The 22,170-nt window shown below is 41.2% G+C and overlaps 2 protein-coding genes across 3 annotated transcripts in view; both read right to left on the reverse strand.

Moving 5' to 3' along the window:
• The window catches only part of agbl4 (AGBL carboxypeptidase 4), a 359,352-nt gene that overhangs the window by 68,989 nt on the left and 268,193 nt on the right, over positions 1-22,170 (reverse strand). The window lies entirely within an intron of this gene.
• Positions 1,739-16,704, reverse strand: bend5 (BEN domain containing 5). Its single transcript, XM_006800415.3, has 6 exons — positions 16,420-16,704; positions 15,207-15,337; positions 13,714-14,191; positions 11,634-11,782; positions 8,528-8,741; positions 1,739-8,349 (listed from the first exon to the last, which is right to left on the reverse strand). Exons 1-6 carry the CDS (start codon positions 16,601-16,603, stop codon positions 8,153-8,155), a joined length of 1,353 nt encoding a protein of 450 aa, XP_006800478.1. The 5' UTR covers positions 16,604-16,704; the 3' UTR covers positions 1,739-8,152.

The following is a 22,170-nucleotide window of genomic DNA, read 5'->3' on the forward strand; positions in this document are numbered from 1 at the left end:
TGTGCTGCTGCGGCGTAAAAATAACACCTTTAAGACTCAAACTAAGTTTACACCTCAAGATATGGGAAATTTTTAACCTTGATTCAGTAGTTTACCTCCAACCTCTGAAAATGTGCCAGTGAACAACACGGTAGCAAAGAGGCAACTTCCAGAGGTGGAAAATGAATCCAATGTGGAAGTGACATCAACTGCAGGTGTCGCTACAGGATGGCTGCAAATGAAAGTTAATTCCTAAAGACTTCCATGTTAAAATTCCCAACTTCCCAGCATTAAAACCCCAAAAGGTTTGGGCTCAGTCAACAATTTTGACTGGGGTGACTTTACGACTGACATGTTTCTCTATTGGAGTTGAAACATAATACCAACACTGAAACTCCAACTGTGAAGCTCAAAACTGATGGGTGACATCAAAGTGGCTACATCAAGATTTCAAAGGTTTATGGATGTAGTTAAGGTGGACATGCAGATGGTTGATGTGACAGAGGAGTATGCTAGGAAGAGATGGAGGATGATCCATTGTAGCGACCCCTAAAAGGGTCAGTTGAAAGAAGAAGAAGAAGAAGAAGAGGTTTCCCTGCAGTTTCTTTGCTGTAGGTTCTGACAGCTGCATGCAAAAAATCCCCCCAAAAACCTAAAATGAAGAACCCATCTGCTTCCAGCAGGATAAAGCACCATGTCACAAACCTCAGCTCATCTCTAACTGGTTTCGTGAATATGACACTTGTACTCATATGGCCTCCTCAGTCACCAGATCTCAATCGAATAGAGCTCCTTTGGCATGTAGTGGAGCGGGAGACTCGTATTAGGGATGTGCCGCCAACGAATCTGCAGACAGGCTGCGATCGTGTCAATATGGACCAAAGTTTCTGAGGAATCCCTCCAGCATGTAACCGAATCCATGCCACGAAAAGTAAGGCAGTTCTGAGGTTCAACGGTGGACCAACCCTGTAGTACATCTATCTCCCCATTTTTCTTCTAAGTGGGATCACAGGGTATTCACCACATCCTTCTCCCCAACCAAACTTTCCAGATCCTGCCGAGGGATTCTGAGGCGTTTCCAGGCCAGACTGGAAATATAATCTCTCCAGCAGTTTCTTGGCTCACCCAAAACACTTACAAGGGTAGTCGCCCCAGGAGGGATCTTAACCAGATGCCTGAACCACCTCAACTAGCTCCTTTTGATCAGCAGGAGCAGCAGCTCTACTCCAAGATTCCTCCGGAGGTTTGAGCCCAACCACCCTTCAGAGGCTCCTTCAGTCACCACCCAGATTTCATGACCATAGGTGAGGGATGCAATATAAATCAATGGGTAAATTGAAAACTTTGGTTTTTTTGGCTCATCACCATCTCAACAGTCCAGTATAATGCCCACATTGCTGCCGATGATTCACCAGCTCACGCTCCACCTTTCCATCGCTTGTGTATAACACCCCAAGATACTTGAACTTTTTTGGTCTAGGTGGCCTGCCTCTCAAGGAGCTTTCCAGTTTTCCAGATTTTATGTGGGTGCATGGACCAAACTGGTTTAGTGATGCTGCTAGCATGCATAAAAACAAACTCTTCACATTAAAAAATAAAAAAATATAAAATGAAGAAAGGGCTGTAACAAGGATGGGGATGCATTTCTTCAGTCTTATCTAACAGTTTCCCCCAAAGGAAGATGAGCAAAAAAACAAAAACCCAGCCAAACAAACAAACAAAACAAAACAAAACTCCCCAAAAAACCACAGACACAAGGTTTGTGCTGATAGAATAAAAGTCTCAATTTTATTTCTGTTTATCTATACATTAAACAGGTGTTCCTGAATGCAGCAAGAGAAAACACAGAACAGGATGCTAAGCGTCAAAGACTTGCTCGCATAGCAGAGGTGTGGCCGGTTTAGCAAAGACATGTACACTCTCTATCGCATATACTTATAACATTTTCTGAAAATGTAGGGTTGCCTCTGGGAGGCTATAATAATGAGGGAGTGTCAACTCCGAAAGTCTTGAAATTCTTTTCACATTATCATACCAACTGGAAATACTCCATACAGTAATAACCCTGTCTTTCCCTAATGATCACTGCAATGCGTTTATACCTAGTACAGACAGGTAGATATCCAAGCAGCCCTGTATAGCTCACTTAATACAAGTATGAAAATGTCATTAATAGGTCTGTATGGATTTGTCATGTCGCCGTTGTCCCCTTTAACTCAATCTCGAGGCCCAGTTTTCCATCTCCGCAGTTGGCCCTCTACCCGACAGTGATGTGGTACCAGGTACGTAACTCAACACCTGCATAGGAATTCAATTACACACAAACTCCCTGGGTCAATACCCTGGACCAGAGCAAAGCTTACAATTGAACTATTATTAAAACAGTCCAACGAATGGCTTAAGTGCTTCCGTGAAACCGACTGCTGTGTATCTGAACACACGCTCTTCCCACAGTAGAGAGGTACCAGCACATTTCATGTTCACCAGCACGGTTGGAAATGAAAACAATAACCATCAGTAAGAACATAGAAACATACTGAAAAGGGACGCAACCCTTTTCTCTCAATAAAAGAAACAAAAAACAAAACAACAGAAAAACACTTTGGTGCAGAAAAGATTCCATTGGTACAGGGTAAAAGAAAATATAATGCACTTTGTATAATTACTCACAGTAAGTCAATCGTTAATACTTTCTTACACTAAATGCATAATTTTAACATTTAAATTACATTTAAGTGACGGTGAGGGGAAAAGCGATGCAACAGGGGAATCACAGTTAATTATTCAAGAGGACAGGAACGTCGACAAAAAACAGTCTTCGTGAATATACCCTGATCGCATTTTTGGCATGGTCCAAATTTTAGAAGTTGACACATTCCTCTACGTGGGTATTTCGTCATTTCATCCCTCTTCTACAACACAATCTGAGGTTAACATGGACTCAAACTTAACGTGTGGTTTTGTTTTTTGCTGAGGACCTCTTCTACTCCATCGTCCCAGTCTGACTGAGATTTCCTGCGCGGCATGCGACCAGTGAACAGTGGCTTCCTCTTAACTTTCACATCGTCGACATCTGAGTGTGAGCTAATAATCATCTATTATCTATAGTGTAACCTGATCTAATCAGTAAAAATGCATATTTCCGAAAATACACTGCGACAATGTAAATTGATAGACAACAGGTGCTAAAAGCAGATGCATCCATTTGAACTCGGCAACTTCTGAGGTACTTCTGAAACTCACAGCTGAGGATATAATCACTATCTACAATATTTGGATGGATAGCATATAGTTGATACAGTAAAAGCAGGGTTATCGATTTTCGTGAAATATTTTGGCTTTAGAATTCGAGTAAGCTGAGGGGATAGTGGCGGTTGACACACCTGAATAAAACATAGCCGTATGACGATAAAAACATAGAAAAACAGCACCATTTGAGGTCCGATAGATCAGTTTTCGAACTGTTTGCTGGTAGCACCGTCAACCAGTAAAAATCTCAGAATGCAATACAGAGACAGAACACAACCACTGATCAACTGCACAACATAGCAAAGAGCGAAGATATATATTCGGAGACGACCCCTCACACAGACACCCCTTTACAGCAGCATCTTTAAGCAGGTAATAAAACTGATTTCCTCCTAAGAATGATATTTGTGTACTGAGGTGTTTTACAAGTTTTTAATATGCTGTACATGTTGAGAGTAACCAGGTATACCTTTTCCTATAGATTTTTTTTTTAATATACACACATAGTTTACAGTCACTGACAAACAAACACCAGAGTAACAATGAGGTAGGACGGTGAAGTTAGATGAAGTAGAACCGGTTTGTGGATTGTATACAAATTTTCTGATAACTGTAATAAAAATATAGGCCTAACTATGTGTTCCTCCCCGTTTTCTCCTTTTAAACCAAGTCCGACACTGTATCTGTGGCTCAAATGTGTGTCTCGCGTACACCTAGCTCCGAAAACGGTGGCACCGAGCCATTTATCTTGTTCCGCACAGTGAAGCTAAAACCAGATCGCCTTTTTCCTTAATCAAACTGTCAAAAAGCAACCCGAAGCTCCTTCCCTTCTGCAACTTAAACAGGTGTTTACAACATAAGCCAAAACAACAGTGAGGAGGACGGGATCGTCCACGTGAACGTCAGGAGAGAAAAGAACTAAAGGTGGCGTAAAAAGACGATCGCAAAGCCGCCAAGGTTACGTTTCCTGCCTATCACTACTTAAGTGTAACGGTGAAAGCACCGACTGGTCTGGTGTCGTGACGCGAAGCCAAAATTAGCGGCTCTGCTTGTGAATAAAACGGTACAGTATGTTACTGATATGCTGCTAAAAACCCGAACCGCTCTTCCGCAAGTGACTCGGTACATTTGATAAAGAACGGCCTTGCCTTTACAGATTAAGCCAAATCTGGGTTAAAAACATACAGTCCTTCCATACAGCTTTCATCCTTTGAAGGTGGTTTTAGTTAAAGGATTAGGCTTAATGGCCATCCAGGAAACAGGCCTTAACATTTTTGATGATGTAATAGCTCTATTAATGGTCTTTCTTTAAGCATCGTTTTAACCACACCCCTCCCATTTTGGCATAAACAACAAAGAAACAAACACAAATACAATACACAACAATGTCTTAGAATTTTAGCAAAGGTACTTTGCACAGCAGAAATCTTTTCTTTTAAAATGCACAGCCTAGCGCACATAAACCTTTGTACAGGGAAAAACAAAACGAGAAATCAGAGGGCACCGAAAAAGGGAAATTTCTAGGGAACCCCCTCAAACAGTATATCAATAACACATCGCCGTTATAAGGCGGCGCTTTACGCTCGGCCATTTTTTTAAAAATTTGTTTTGTTTGTGCAAACCCTGCTGATTCTAAACCCCGTCTTTAGCTCGATCTCAGCATTCAATACTTTGGCTCACAATTACCACTTATTTGTAAAAAATACACTATTATCTCTATAGGAGTCCTATTTATACATTACCAGCATCAGGTTAAAGCGCATATTCCAGTCAGCTAGCACATTTCATTGGTCAGTTTTTATACTGGTGAATCACATTTTGCAGATAGTAGTAGTTATCAATTTTCTAACTAAGTTTTTTTCTTTGAAACCGTTCCTTTTTGAGACCATGACGGAGTTGCAGATTAAACTATTGAGATAATTTAACTTACTGAAATGGAGTTTTTTTTAAAAGAAACCTGTTAAATCTATTAGGGCTGCCCCTGACCAAAGATCTTCCTAGCTGAACAGTTTTTGTGACCGTGATCTAATTAATCCAAAATATATTTTAACATATTTTCTAATGTGTTTTGTCAAGCACGACAAAGTGGTTTGAAAGCTGAGACAGAACGTTGTAAGTAACACCATAACCACCGTGCTACATACCAGAGAAAAGAAATGATACAAACTCATGTACGAAGCGTTCTGCCTCTTACAGACAGCAGCAAAAGAGGTAATTATTCTGATTGTGCTGCAATCACTAGTACGCAGACTGTCTAAAGACGGCGGCCATGCCAAGTGGCCAACGTTCGCCTACTTGCATATTTGAAACAAAAACCAATGTTTGAGGTTGATGACTGACAGACAAATATTTATCTGTCACCTTCCTACGCTTTGGATTTTGTGTGTGAAAAAAAGCGAGAAAAAAAAAAAAAAGTTTCCATGAGCGACTGACACTTCCTGTAGAGTGAGCGTTTCCTTTTTAGGTCGACCAAGAATGTTCCGACTCCTGGAGGGGCGGGGGGGTGGGGCAGCCCTAAAGTCTATCAAGCATGTTAGCGGCAAATCTGACAAATGAATCAAAATGTACCAAAACTCATTCTTGCCATAATAAACCATAAAAAAAATGTCTTAAGGTGCTTCATGATAATACAATGATTGTTAGGCCTTAATCTATGAGGACATGTTTGTTTGTTTGTTTTATTAATTAAAAAAAAAAAAAAAAAGGACAAATACCACAAAAACATTTCTTTAAGATCGAAGAATTTGCCCATTTAAAGTGCATTCAATGTAAATGATTTGTGTTGATCTAACTACTGCATCTCAACCGTTGGAGCGCAATGGTTTAACAATACAGAATTTTATCATACTATGGCGTGATCATCAGGTAGATCCTAAGTGAGGTTTGCCAAATAACAGATATAGTAAATATAACGTACGGGCTCGGCTGAAATCGCGTGTTAAGAAAAGCCTCGTCTCATTTTCCAGAGATCGCTTTGGCTAAGAGAGAGGGATACTTTTTTTTTTTCCTTTTTAAAACATATGTTTGTAGACTCAGCTGATCTAAGTTCGATTACAACGTCAAGCTTAAAGCCAACAATTCATATAAAAAAATTTAAAAAAGTGTACAAAGAAACACAAGAAATTGATAGGTAACGTGGAATTACAACATCAATTTGCTAAACCAAACTTGTCCAGAAGCTTGAAACCGTAACGAGACTACAAACTCAAATATCAACGTTTGGTGGAAAATAATAATAATAAAGAGTTGCTTATGTACACTGAAATAAAGTAGCTTAAGAAAAGGCTGATCTGAACTTTTAAAATAACAAAAACCGAGACGGACGATATGATACAGAAAAACAAATCAACAGACGAACGAGAATCTAGACTGTGAGGAGGAGGAGAAAGGCTTGATGAGCAGCTCTGCAGTAGATTCACAGTTAGCCACAGCTAGGTCACAGTTGAGATTTCAATCTGCAGCGTTTAGTTCCAGCCTGCAGATTGCCACCCAAGCCATTTTGGATCAAAAAGAAAAAAAGAAAGTGTGTGTGTGTGTATACATGGATATACACACACACAGAACAGAAGAGGAGAATAAAAACATGAAAGAAAGAGACTAAATTTTAAAAGTTCTGATGGCATAGCTCAGGGAAAGTTGTCACTGGAGCAACCTTACTTTAATTCCCCAGTGGCGTGCCTTAAACAAGAGGGGGTTATTATGGGGTTCAGCAGGGGCCAGACAGCTTCAGCAGCAAAATAGTATCCCAGACAGCTTTACCCGTAGCTAACACCGCTTCCGCAAGACGATGACCAGAGCTGTGCCTCGATTTTCATCCGGGTAGCGGTCCGGCTCAGCCAAACTTAATGGTGTGAACTACACAGAAAATAGTACCTGGCCACCTCGTACATTCTCACAGCAAAGTGCAGATGAAGCGTCGTGACTTCAGCTTCCAATACATTTACAATCACAGCATACTAGAAAACCCAGGAGCTTATCAGTGCCTGGTGATTGCCAGATCCATTTAAGGCCTTTCTAGGTCTCAACATGCCTGTACCACTGCAACTCAACAGTCAAGTTTCCTTAAAGTAACACAAAAAATATCCGATCAAAACGTCTCCTGTGCTCCCTCGTGGATGGCAAATATTCATAAAGATTAACATTAAAAAAAACATAAAAAACAAATACAGCATTCTAGAGACTCGACAGAGTCTCATTAAATCTCAGTAAGCTGTCTTTATAATAAAGTTATACGGTTAAGTGGGAGCACCCGCCCATAATTAATCTCTTTAGGAGCAACAGAATCTCTGCTGCAAAATGAAATATGGCTGTTACTAATTAAGACTTGTGCATTTGAGACCCTGATGTCCCATTCTATGCAGTAAGTACCAACCGCACCAACTCCCAGCAGTTATTGAGTAGTCACCATAACAGTCAACCTCTCACGCATCTAAGCGCTAATGCAAACTAGCATCAATCGTTCGCCCAGGGAAATAATCTCTTACTTTTTAAAAGTTCAAGGACTCAACAATTATGTTCTGACACAGAACGATAAAGTAATAATCACACCTAATTTCTCTTTTGACACACGTGCACAAACCTCAAGAATCTGCATCTCTGTACCAATGCCACTGTAAAGCTTATAAAAACACTCACACCAGCCTATATCAAGCTAGCTCACATGTTCAGTTTCTAACCACTGGGTAAAGCTGTCTGTTGGCCAATTAGAAAAGCGGGCTCGCAGAAATGTGATGATGGTTCTTTACGGAGGGGGCGGGCGAAGGGGCCTCTTTGTTTTAACATTTCAAATAACAACCAATCCGATGTGCCAAAGTAATACGACCGCTCCTGAAATGGTTACAGCATCCCCCGACCACCCATATCAAGTCCCCTCAATATCCTGCAGACCACGCGGGGCAGAAGGCGCTGGCGTGACAGTTGATCACTATATGCCATCGTAGGTGAAGTTCTCCATCTTGACTGTCTGTCTGATGAGCAGCTTGGACTCCCGCCGCTCCTCATTCTTGATGGACTTGTTGATGTCCATTATCTTTTCACAAATGTATTTGTTCACTTTGGACAATCTCTGCGTTATCTCTGCACTGTCGGCTGTCTCTTGAGACACTCTGTCGTAGAGACACTCTGGGGAAGGAGCGAGTGTGAGTAATCAGACCACATCAAATTAAAAGCCGCTCATTTTGGCCTCGCCTTAAGGCTAAAGAATTTACCTTTACTAAAACATTTTTGCAACTCGTCCAAAGAAGGGTTTGTCAAACGTTTGAAATTCACATTTTAAAGAAAAAGGAAACGTTTGTCTTACCTCTGACAATCTTCAGCTTGCTGGGTGACAGTGGAGGTTTAGGCAAGGCATCTTTTTTCTTTTTAGTGGCCACTCCAGTGACGCTGCGGTTTTTGAGGGTTTCTGTGCCCCAGATCATTACAGCCAGGTTCTTTGTGAACTTAGAATCTCCCTGGGTCCGCTGCAGCTGGTGCCATTTCTCTTCTTCCACCCAGATCCCACCACCAAGGTGTACCTAGAGACGTAAAACAAAGGTTTGCGAAAAGCACAACTGGAAACAACTTCTTCTGCATCTACGGCTCATTATACAACAAACAGTATGTTGTCACCGGCACGGTGTCAGGATTTATTGTTGTGACACTCAACTAGTTTTATTCATTTTTAGTCAACAGAAGACAAAGTAGATATCCGTGTTTTAGATAAAGAACATTACAGCTTCACATCTATTTAACTGTTTGTTTGTGGGGAAAAAAGTGGGAATAACCCAGATCTTTGAGGATCAAACGTCAGTTACACTGTGACTCTTTACAGGTCAAATTTGGAAGACACAGCAATTTGATTTTGAGTCAGATAGGGTTGAACAGAAATGTTCATAGCTCTTGACCAAAAAAGAAAAAAACAAGACAAACGGGAAAGCATGAAGACAACTTAAAAAAAGAAACATCTGTCTTTCATGATTTGGGGCAGAAAAATAATTTTTCTGTAAAAAAAATCACAAACTTGCATGTATAATTGAACTCACCCAAATTTCCCATAGCTCTGAAATTTGTAAAACTATTATAAAATTATTAAAGTTAGATATTATTGTTGTGAAATGAAAGGTATCCCTAATGTATTTTAGGTGCATAAATGCTATAAATGGGTCCTTTTAGCCCACTGGTAGGTTGATCGCTAAGCAACATGATGTAATAATATATCATGCATAATACCAGTGGATATAATATGATGATAAGCTATTGTCATGAAGTCAAAAATCACACAATGCTTTTATAATGTGATATAGGTGAATAAATGCTACAAATTGGTTATTTTAGACTGTTGGTAGGTGGTTGCTAGGCAACATCATGACATCAGGCTCTTGTATTCCGCCCTGAAAACTTCTCTAAGGAGGTCAGTCATTACATCGGGCCGCTCGCCGGCGATATCAAACCCTCTGCTAAAGACCTGCTATTATTTTTACCAGCGTTTGAAACCTCACATCTCAGAGCTCATCTACTCGTGTTTCTTCCATCCAAGAAACATTACAAAAATCAAACCTTTACAGCCGTCCAATGATTTGGAACTTTTAGTACAAACATACATCCTCCTCAGCCTGTTTTCAACTGATCCCAAATGCAGTAGCTAGGCTGCTTACAAAAATTAGCAGGCCCTTACACATCACCCCCTTTTTTAAAATTTAATATGATATAAAGTCCGACGTGGCAAAGCTTCTGCATATATATCTGAGCTACTGACAGCAGTAGGCCTCTGCGATCATCTGATCAGGGTCTCCTAACTGTTCTGTGCTCTTATTTTAAATCTGCTGTTTTGAGTTTGTAGTCCAAAATCTTTGGAACAGCTTTCCTCAACCTTTCACTGATTTTAAATGGCGGCTTACTTTTAAAACGTAAGCTTTTCCTTAATCATTTTGCCCAAAAATATTTTCAAACTATAATGAAGAAGATGTGTTTGTGTGTGTGTGTTTGCAGCTTGATGATGCTTTAATTTTTCTTGTGTCTTGTGGTGTAATCTCAGCGATTTTGTACAGACTAGTAAAATTCTGGTAGTGTGAAGGCAAACAGAGTACATGCTAATTATAGCAGGACACATTCAGCTTTCACCTCCCGCTTAGACTAAATCAAACTTTCCAAGAAGGGTCACTTTCACCCTCTAGGATACGTAAACAAGCTCTGGCCACTATCTTCTTGTAGCACGGATTACCTTCATTACAAACTTAGGCTGTGGCTCTTTACACAGTCACTGTACATTGCGTAAGCCTGGACCAAACACTTCAAGCTGATTGCCAGCCATGGCAGACTGCCCTGGTCTTCTAGGTGAGCTACTGTACCGGAGGGGGTGCATATGTGACTCTCGTTCCCTTCTCTACTCTCTTATCACCGTAAAGTCTTTAGGCTAGCATCCAAAAGGCTTTTCCCTGTGCAGCTAATGTGCTTTAGGCCCCCGGCCAGCAGACAAGCTTTTTACTGCCCTCGAGGTAGAAAAAGCCTCTTCTTTTTCTTCTTTTTCCACGACCCCTCCCCACCCTTTCCAGCACACTCTCAGTAGGGTTAACCTGTCAGTCACTTTAAATTCCTCTCGTGCAAATAATTAATATGGGGTCCCTCATGTAGGACAGTTCTAATTTGCAAGTGTTCTTCACGCTTGAAGTGGCTGCAGGCCCCAGAGCTTGTACTACCAATTCCCCCCCTGTCATGAGCGACAGGACGCTGGTTGAGTTACAGCAGTGGGGGCAGTAAAGAACCCTAACAGGCTAATAAACAGCGACGATGCTGGCTGCGCTTGCAGGAACAATAATAATCTTCTCAACCTTGTTTACCTGCAAGGGTAAGGCAGCTAGGGGAAAGGACTGATCAACAATGACAGCATGTTCCCAGATTCACGGGTGTTAAGAGGAAACGCAGCACTTCCTGTAAAATCAGGATACTGTTCACAGCCACCCACAAGGAAAAATGAAAGGGGACCAAATGATTCGAAGCTCTCAAAATTGGTTATTAAGATACCATCATAGTCAGAGTTTTAGTGCCCTTTCTACTCTACACTATAAATTAGAAGTTCGCTTAAATATATGCAAACATAATTGAAAAAACAGGCCTGTTGACTACTGAGTGAATTAGGAACAATTCTTTTTCCTACATTAGAAAATATGAAATTAACTGGACTATGCTAACAGCCTTGCAATCACTTTTATGACATCAGTTTGAATTTTCGTGCACAAGATCCTCTTGTTTTCACTTTGCTTTAAAGAATTAATGTCAGCATGAAAAGACAGATTTATACAGCCATGAAACAGCGCAGACAAGAAATTACACAAATTAATAATAAAGGTTTTCTAGTACTAGTTGGAGCGAAAATGGAAAACTGGAAATGCAATTAAATACGCAGCAATTCTTAGTTCGGAGAAACGTACCTTGCCGTCATTGCAGGTGTATACTGTTCGAGGTGAGGGTGAGTAGCTGGAACTGGTGTTGGCTTCTTCTCTGCATGTCTCCTGGGCCTCAACAATAGGTTCAACCACTTCAGCCTTGATTGTCTGGGTGCCATTGTCATGCATAGGCTCTAGGAGATAAAGGAGACGTTAACAATTATGGAGATAAAAGCAACGACAAACCTGTTTTCACTTAATGCAACTTGGCGAAACTAAAACATGCTAAAATACAGAGGGAATGAGGGAGAAAATGCTAGGTGTAAACAGCTACTAGCACCTGAATTCTTACAGTAGTACAGTGTGAGGGTTTTTTGGCTTCACCGCAGGAACAGTGCCCACCTGCTTGTTTGCTTGCTATGCGCCTTGGGCACAGGCTTGCCTGTGCCCTGTGACAGGCAGTTATTTTAGCCCAGTAACTAAGCTGGCTTGGTGGCTGGCCACGCTAAGCTCCAATGTAGCTGATGAGTTTTAATATCGGTCAGCGCACTCCATCCACTGCCTGACAGCACCCCAGGGTGCTTTAATCTTTAGCCTGTCCATTAGATGGTCTAGCCAGTAGCTGGGCGCCTCTGTTCAGATCTGCAGGGGGTCTGAGGTTAAGACCAGCATCTGGCAGAGCTCGAGTACGTACAGCACTGTGCGCTGCAATGACACCACTTTTAATCACACAACCAAAGTGCTTTTTATTCAACTTCCAGTACTGGATTTACCACTTCAGCAATGGACCTGTTAAAATCCCTTTGGATTATAATCTCTCTCCACATGTATACATCATCCCCCAAAGGTTTCTTCAGTTTTTATCTTATCCTGATTCTGGCAGAAACCAGTCCTGTTATGGTAATTATGATCAATCTGTATGGGACACTGGGTTATACAAACTGTATCTGAATTAAATTTAAGCTTAGTGCTTTTCTTTAGGCTTATCTGATATAATTGTGTGTCTAATATTCCTAAATCAAAATAACATTAGTCCAGGACCATCACTTTGTTCGGACTTTAGAACTTTTGTACTGTGAGAGAAAGACATAATAAATACTTAGTGGGTGGTGGGAGACACAAAAGAGGGACAAGGTACTGTTGGATGAATGAGTCACATGAGCCTCACCCAACAGACTGGGGTTTAAGCCTTGTGTGAAATCAAAACGTAGTTTTCCCACTCGTGCTTTGTCCTCGTCTCTCTTTTCCTCTTTCCTCACATCCAACTGTTCGCAATAGACAGCTGCCCCTCCCTGAACCAGAGCTCTGTTCCAGTTAAAAGGGTGTTCTTCCTTCCTGCCCTCTCCAATTTCTTGCTCAAAGAGGATCGTCTGGTTCTTTCTCTAATATTGTAAGGGCTTATCTTGATTTACCTTATTGTAAATCAGTGCCATGGTATATGGCTCAACCATCTTTTGGAATCGTAACAATGCGTTAGGTTTTGTGTCATGTGGCAATAAACAACGTGATCAGTTAGTTGCAATGGTGATCTAGCAGCAACAGCGACAATAATAGAATGTGCACATTTATGGCACCCATACAGTAACAAAAATCAAACTTAAAGACACCTATAAAGTAGGTAGGACTCTCGTTTTATAAAAGAATCAGTTCTTAAGCAGATTAACTGACTGACACTCAGCCATCATCATCATCCGAGAAGCTTCTTTAGTTCTGAACTGAAGAAGCTTCCCGGATGAGAGAACCTGAGAACCTTCACAGACATTCATCTTTACACTTTTCTTTTTGCACATAATTGCAAAACAATTATTGGCGGCATTTGTCATCCAGACCTTGTCAGGAGAGAGATGGTAAAATTATTGTGCTGTGTGGACATAAAGTGAACACTAAACTTAATATCCATCCTCACGCTTGCTGCTAAACTCCTTCCACTGAAATTGTGGCCTTATTGCTGTTCAGATGTTTCTGTATAAGAAACACTTCACTTGTCAGTTTCCTCACTATATATGTATTCATTTTAAATATAAACGTTTTCTTTAACAACTGACGAGGTTAAAGTTCACTAATCAACTATGTGGTACTGGTAACTGGTTTGTTGGCTTGTGTGTGGGTGCTACTGGTCTCTCACCGCTGCCCAGTCTCATGAGAAGTACGTCTTGCAGTCTCCTGTTGAAGTCCCTCAGTTCTTTAACTTCTGTCAGCAAGCTGCCATATTCCTTGAGCTTCTTGGCTTGCTGCACCAACTGTCTGCGGGTTCTCTCCAACTCCTGCTGCAGCCTCCTCATCTCCTCCTCCTGCTGCCTGTAGCTGTGAACCAGCTCCTCGTACAGAACTCTGGGAACAACAGCGGCAGCCACCTCAGGCACACAATCCGTGTCCACCGCCAAATGCTGCTGTTGCTGCTGGTGATGATGTCGCTGATGCTCTGTCTCCATATCATCATCTTCGTCATCTGCATCCTCTCCCACCTCAGCCAGCCGGTCCTCATCCAGGTCCTCCTCGCCCTCCATACAGGAGCTGGCTGCATTTCTCTCTAGGCGAGCCACTACTGCCGCTAGGCTTTTGGATGAGTTAGAAAGGGGGCGTCCATGGTCCTGTGACAGGGCCTGAGGAGAGTAATAACTCAATAGGTTGGCAAAATGAAATCTGACCTATATTTAAAAAAATATGTCATGGACTTTGAGAACTCTGGTGTTAGGCCTGTTAAAATATTTATTCATATGTACAAGTATTCCCACAAAGTCGATTCTGTTCATCTAGACATAGTGTTTCCATTAGGAGACACACTTCATCAATCATCCAATCAACTTCTTCAGTCTCAACTTTGAAAACGCTGCATCCAGAAGAACATAACTTATTTTCTGGGATTTTCTTACCCAGACGATTGAGCATGCATCAAGATAGTATTGTGTAAAATTCTTTGCTGTGACTCTGACTAAATATATGACTGACGCCACTCAAAACAGAAGAAAAATATTACGTAAAACCACAAATCTGTCTGAAACGACACGACAGGCAGACTTCAAACTGTTTGTTTTGACATGCGAATCTCAATAGGAAATGGGAGGACAGGAGTCACAGAGTTCTTTGATGAGCCGCTCAGAGGATTTGTCTGTGAAAGGGCAGCTGTCCAGAGTGCTGAATTTGTGTTAATCCAGCATATGGTAAAAATAGTGTGGGGGATTTGGGGTGTCAGCCAAGTTTATGAAAACGTGACGTATCATTGATAGATATATTTAGATATCAGAGCATCGCTGCAAAAAATTTACATGTGAAGTTATACATGCTCCCATACTTGGAGTGTTGATGTGGCCTTTTTTCACTACTTAACTTTTTTGGGTTTTCTCTGACACAGTAAAAGGCAAAGCTTGAGTCATTTTTCTATTTGAAAGATGACATTTAATGCAATTACTTTTAATGTAAAGTATCCTCAAATGCATGTCACGGACCCAGTGTGATAGACTATCATGATACTACTAACATAAACAAGTCTAAACACCTTTTGATTTAGATCATTTATACATGATTGACGGTATAAATGATGCAATATGTGGGCATTGCAGCAGACACATATGTTTGCTGCAATGCCCAACAACCACAGTGTACCTCTGATCTTCCTACCTTTTTATGCCTGAGTGGCATTCTTTCCTCTCCAAAATTGTTCTCGATGGAGTTTCCTGAATTCTTCGTGGACATCTTGGGAATTTTCATCTTCTTTTGTGTTATACTATCTTCAAATTCTTCTACTGTATCTGTGAGCCCCGGAAATAGAAGCAAGAATAAACTCGTAAAAGTCCCTAAAAAGTTGCATGAATTTTCAAAGTATGCTTTTCAAAGTATTTACGGAAGTGCTCTCATCTGTATTGGTTAGCTTCTCCATTCTGCCTCATCAAGGCGACTTTAGCATTAAATGAGGTAGGAATGTAAGCATGTCAGAGGACTGCGGTATGGTCCTGGGCTGGCGACATTGTACCGATCTCCCAGCTCAGACAGATCAGACTCGGGGATTAGTGATGTAGCTAAAGATCGTGCATAGAAAACGACCGTGAGCAAACATTTCTACAACTCCAAATAATCACGAGCAAAAGCATTTCACCTGCACACTTAATCACATTTGCACGATAAACCTACATGAAACGGCTGCGATGCTGACATGTTACTGACAGGTTGCTGTATGTAGTCTGCAACGACTGCAGCACCGCAACCCCTCTGTGACACGAATCTGCCGATAAGAAAGCTAACATGCAGACTGCAGCCCACCAAAGCCGCCGGATTGGCATCTCAACTACATTTGAGAGCCTCAAAAATAATGACAGATCAGTCACCGGCTGTCAAATATGTTTATAACACGGTGACAGCCTTGCGTCTGTACGTCGGCAGTAGCATGCTAACACGGAACGAATACAAACCAAGCAAGCTAGCAAGCGTTAGCTTCATGTTGTAAACAACCGTTGTGAGTCGCTAACGTTACATGCCACGTATTTAGCGACACAACCAATACTACCCAACCCAAACAAGAGGGGTAACTTAAGAGACACGGCGCCGTAAGTGTAAAGAACATATAAAACACCGACAACAAGGTATGACTACATACCAAACTTATCTTAGCATATCTAACTAGCATATCTAGCTAGCCACAGCCGAGGACGTTGTTGCTGCTATCGGTGTCAGATTCCAGCTGATCACGTCCTGACAGATCGGGTCAAAAAAAAAGAAAAAGAAAACACTTGGTTTGACACATTCCTGAGTTTCGCGTACATCAGCGTTACTTGGTCAGACGGCGAAAAGAAGCGTTAAAAAAGACAAAATCTCCTGCGTTAGGAGGACAACTTACCTGCAAGGGCAAGGATCTGTGCTTCGCACGGCTGGCCTGCGCTGCCATTCTCTTCAGTTCTGTGAACCAGATACACCTTCTGATTATCAAAATCTGTTTTGTGCAGAGGTCTGAAATCTTCCACATTTGAAACGGGTAACGCGTAGCACATATCGTCTTCAAAGAATCTAATAAAAGCATACATTATTTACTTCTCTTTGGTCCTGCACTTTGGATATGGTTGACAGTTTTTCCTCACAAAGTATTAAAAAAATATACACATAGGGGGGTTGGGGATGTTGTCTGCGCTCGGCTACTCTTGCCTGGTCCACATCACCAGGGTAGATCATCAAGGCATAAGTAATAGACATGATTTTAACTGTGCTGTTAGAAAGTGCTCGGGTGCGAAGGTATTCAAAAGCAACTCATTTTTTTTTTTTTTTTGTTAATTTTAAAATTGCTCAAATACATATTTTTATTTAAAATATTTGTAACTTTTTATGATTTGTCATCTCATTCATTTAGGCACCCCTGGCATTTCACTCTGTCTTCTAACTGTTTCAGAAAAGCCATCAAGATGATTACCTGCTTGGTTAGACTTTATTGGTCTCTGTGTGCTTTCCTGCGTTTCCTGGTGTATACTTCTCATCTGTTCCTTGTATAACACCCAAAACACTTAAGGCCAGCTGACAGAAATGAACTCTTTGTTATTGTAAGACAGCCAGGTGGTTATACAACAGGATGGATTTCTCTCAGTTGGTACTCTAATGGAGGGCACCACAGTCGATAAATGACACTAACAATTTCGTTCTGCTTGGGCTGCTGTAATTGAAAAGTAACTGATGCAGAACTATATAGAGGCTCCCCCCCCCCCCCCCCCCACACACACACGTCTGATATTTCATTTCATAGTTTCAGGCATTTAGTTTAGTTGTGATTAGGCCTTTTTCAAATGCCAGCTTCCCCGTGATGTTTGTTCACTCTCCTGTGTGACCCGTCCCTGAGTCTGTTGATGTATACAAGAACATTTCCAAACAAACAAAGCAACGGCAATAACTCTGAAAAACATTACGTCGCCTCTCATTTTGTTGCAGTTATTGGAGCAGCACTTGAAACTCTTTTCAGTGCAGTTACATCTGCCAGTTATTGATTTGAGAGACCAGCTCGTTTCACTTTTCTGTGAAGAATCCATAAGCTGAACTGTCAAAGCTGAACACATTCCTTATACGTTTACAAAAGCTGAATTTTTCCACATTTTAAAGCGAATGGACCGACAGTTATTTAGAAGGCTGAGGCAGAGGCAGAGGTGTCTACACTAAGTGGAGCAGTCCGGCAAAATAAAGCAGGAATGGGAGTGATAGACGAGAGATTTGAGCAAGTTCTCAACAAGTTGAACAAGGGATTATTGTTAATCTGAGCTTCTGTTCAGTGGCTCTCCCGTCCTTAAAGCTGGGCCCTTCAGCATAAGGCGGGTCAGTTCCTGGAGCATCTCCAGTGTTTAAAACCTCACGATATCTTTCCTGCAGCCTGGAGAAGCTAAATGAAAATGTAAACAATTTTTTCAACAAAGGTGCCCCAGAGATTGCAGTACGTTCAGAGACACGATGAGCATACCTTAAATACTGTAAACACAAGAAATAGATGTGCAGCAGTAATAAAACAGGACACAAATGCAGCAATCCACTAAAGGATGTGGTTTAAAACACGAGATCAATAATTGAGAATTTGCGGTATGTGTGTCATGTTTCTGACTGGTGTAATAAGATTTATTGTAACTGTTGCCAGTCTCAATTACCAATATATTGCAGACCCAATAAATGTACAACACCGTATTGATTTAGTTCTAAATATATCAACCTACACGGGTGTTTTTACTTTTTTCACCTTCTGATAACCAGCTGGATGTAAAAGGACAAGCAAGCATCATCAGCAACAACAGCTACATCATCCAAATATTTTTTCCTTTCTAGAAGAAAAAAAATTGCTGCCTACAGTACTCCCCCAGCCCCCCACCCCACCCGATAATCCTTTTCACATCTGAAGCTTATTTGATTTTGAATTCTGTCTTTCATAAACTAATTTAAGACAAATGTTCTTGTCTGGTTTAGGAATAACAAAAGAAACACAACCGTAAAGCCTGGTAAACAGATAAGTATGAGAAAAAGATCTCCAACATATAGATCTCAGATGTGTCTAATCTTAGCATCAAGTACATATTATGCAGAGCTGAGCATGATGCTTCACTCTGTTTCTGTTTCACTGTGGTAACACGTGTAATTAATGAAAGCCTTGCATGAATGTGGTTTGGACGAGTCAAGGTGCTTTTACATCGAACACGGGATGCACTTCATGCTGAAACCCTTGTGTCGGGGTACAATGGTCTGCTGCTGCACAGTGCAAAGTGCAAGCGCTGTGATGCGCACAACTCAGGAGCTCTTGCGGACACAGTTGTCAACGTTCAAAGGGTCAACAAATGTGAATGTTGACCGCTGTGTACTGCAGTGACTGGATCCATTCAGCTGGTCAGCAGGCAGGATGGTAAAATGCAGGAAAGGTTTATATCTTGTCCCTAAAGTAAATAAATTATATCGTAGTGATTACATATTTGCATAACAAGCAAAACATCCTTGGAGGAGACAAAAATTCCTTTGGGGATGTGTCAGTGTAAAAATTCACCAAATCAAACATGTGGAGCTGCCCACTGTGGTGACCCTGTGTGATGAAGGGAACAGATTCAAATGCATCAGAGATTTAGGGGAGAAACACCCACGGTATCAATTTCAAACTCCTATGTAGCCTCGTTTTCCGGTTATCAAATTCACAAACAAAAACTCAATCATCCAGGTAAGGAAATCCCCAAAAAACTGAAGAAGTCACTTGAATGAGCGATGAGACGTTTCTCCCACTGAAAACGCTTCATCCACATGAACAGAATTATATTTGGGAAACTGAAGTGAGCGTATCCACACTTGAAACTAAAATTAAACTAAACTGAAAATGAAATTTAAAAGCAAATAAAAACAAAACCTAAAAAACTATAATAACTCTGTTTTTGACAGTTACATAGCTTATTGTAAATTGGCGCCCTGTTTAAGTGCACCTTAGATTTGTTGTGTGCTAATAGCTTTATGAATCTTTTAAAACTCTTGAGGTAAAGAGCAAAGGATGCATAGAAAACACAGATACCCGCTGAAAGATTTGGAAACTCCAGCTATGCTTCACCTCCACCTTCTGCTCTGGGGTAATCTGGGACTGAACTGTGTGCTGGACCCAGCAGCAAGCATTAAAGTGCTACATCCTGTGTTAAAGCCCCATAACTCATTGTTGATTGAAGTCAGAGTGACAGCCATCGTATGTGCTGTTCCGAAACCGAAATTTTACAAATAAAAACATTATCATCTTGTTTTTTTTTTTGTAGCCAGAAATGTTGATATTTGTAAAATAAGGTGGCAGCTAAATTAGTAACTTACTCTGGGAAGTTGCACATTAACAAGGTGCATCCATGTTCTCTATGAGTGTGCTGCACAGAGACAGATACCTGCTAATTAGTGCTAAGGAACACAAATAAAATTCTAGCATCTCCCTTACTAAGTCTCTAGCACAGATTTCTTGGACGGACTGTTAGCATAATTAACAGAGTTCCACGACAAGAGGAGTTGTTTAGCTACCCTCAGTAACCTCAAGTCATCCCCTCATCACCAGACTCTGCTTCCTCTATGTAAGGCACGTCAGTGGGATTGAGGCGATCCTCAAAGTATTGCTTCCACTGCCTGGCCTGTCCTCATTTCAAGTCAACAGCGCTACATTCTCTTAATTGCCCCTTGGGGATAAATAAAGTCTCTCTGACTCTGATTCTCACTGCTTTCTTCTCCGAAGGCATCTGATGTCTTGTTCCATGACCTCTCCGAATACCTTCCATACCTACGTTTTTGATTCAGGTATGGTCAATGTGGCATGTTGATTCCCTTCAGTTGCATCTACTATCCCACAGGTTAACCAAGTCTGATAGGATTCCTTCTTAATCTTGACTCCCTTCACTTCGAGAGTCCACCACCTGCACCAACCACCTTACGGTCACAGCTCCATAAAGGTGGCTCAGCAGTGGAGGTGCACGGTTCATTTGTGTTCAGTCCCCCCAGCCTCTTGCAGAATGCTGTTGATGTTCTGCTGTAGGTGGGAGTTGAAGAACTCAAGGACCGGGACCTCATGTACCCTCACTTTATGTATTGGAACACCAGGCCTGTCCAGGATCTTCCCCTACTCCCTGACCCACCTCACCACCAGGTTGTGGTCAGTTGACAGTTTCGCTACTTTGTACATCGCAGTGTCTACGATGCGCTGCTACAGCTCCAGTTATATCACTACAAAACTGATCCTTGACCTGCCACAGAGCTTGCCTTAGTGCCAAGTGAATGTGTTTGTTTTGGACAAACTATGATTATCACAGAAATCCAGCGATGTAACTGTGGGAGCCAAGTTAAGATAGTTCATATGTTTAGTATTTATATTTCGCTGTTGTTAAGCTTGTTTGTGTAATTAATAATTTAAGAAGTAAATGCATGTTTATGGTGGAACTAAAATTATTTTATTGCTGTGTTGGTTTGGTTACGTAGTACCATGAATACATGTGCCTTAAAGACTCGTGTTTATAGTAAAATCCGGGCATCACGGATGTATGCAAATTAGCGCATGCAGTGCGGGAGGGGGGAGAGAGAAAAGGAGTTAACACGGCATAAGCTATCCGCGGCAGCGAGGTAGATCAGAGCCACGCGGTTTTCCTACCGTAGTAGGTTATTTTGTTGAGGATAAGTTAAACCTGACCACTCCTGTAAGATGCAAACTGTGGAATAAATTTTTTGTTACATCTTTTCACATCGGAGTCCCGTGGAGTTCTTTTTCCTCTTCAAACTGACGTACGCGAGTGAAGCACGGGAAAACTGGTCTCACGGCTTATACAGTAACACCACTCAGATTCAGATCTGACAGGCCATTCCTAAGATCACACCCCACAAGGTCTCACTGTCATTGCCCATGTGACCATACCTGCAAATAATAGGACTAGTTCCCCACCTTAAGGAACAGGGAAACAACCCTCTTGCCCAGCAGGCAAATGTACGTGCACCAAACAAAGGGGAAACAACTATTCGCACCCCTGCTTGCTGGCTCCAGGGAGAGGCCCCAGTAACTCTGTTCCAGGCAGGCTTCCCCAATGTATGTATGGTTGATGAACTGTTTGGTGTCAATACTGCTGAAAAAAATGTGAGAATGATAAATGAAAACTGAAGTTTTACATCTTTGATTTAAATTGAAAATAAATATTATTAAATCCATACCAGCAGATGTGTACTTTAAATTTGTAAAAGAAAAAATGACACACAAGCATAATTAGATTTCTGATACATCAATAAAATATTTTTATATATAGTTCTTAGAAGTGTGAACAGATAAAACATACTACGAGACTTGAATTTGATCACTGTGACAAATTTCTCTTACTATGGAAGCTCATTTATAAGTCTATCCAGTATGCTTTTGGATTGTACTGTTATCTTAAAAGTTGATTATTTCAGACAAATACAGATCAGACAGATGAGTGCAACGAGGGAGGGAAAAAAGTATTTCAGGATCTTACACTGGGATAAGCCTGAGATGAGAGGAAAGCCGTTTCTCAGGAGTTGAAATTAAGAAGCTCGAGAAAGTGGTGAAAATCTAATTCTGATATTCTATTGAGCTCACTTTTGCCTAGGAGAAATATACTCAACTAAGATGAGA

The sequence above is a fragment of the Neolamprologus brichardi genome, chromosome 23 (assembly GCF_056152115.1).
Source record: "Neolamprologus brichardi isolate AB-2024 chromosome 23, ASM5615211v1, whole genome shotgun sequence".
Lineage (NCBI taxonomy): Eukaryota > Metazoa > Chordata > Actinopteri > Cichliformes > Cichlidae > Neolamprologus > Neolamprologus brichardi.

What these genes read in the sequence shown, in the direction of transcription:
- bend5 (XM_006800415.3), bottom strand. Translation starts at nt 16,603, where the DNA reads ATGTATGCTTTTATTAGATTCTTTGAAGACGATATGTGCTACGCGTTA. An exon ending in TGCCACTCAGGCATAAAAAG is followed by an intron (nt 14,192 to 15,206) that starts GTAGGAAGATCA and finishes TACTCTCCTCAG; the next exon opens with GCCCTGTCACAGGACCATGG. An exon ending in ACACCTGCAATGACGGCAAG is followed by an intron (nt 8,742 to 11,633) that starts GTACGTTTCTCC and finishes TTACGTCTCTAG; the next exon opens with GTACACCTTGGTGGTGGGAT.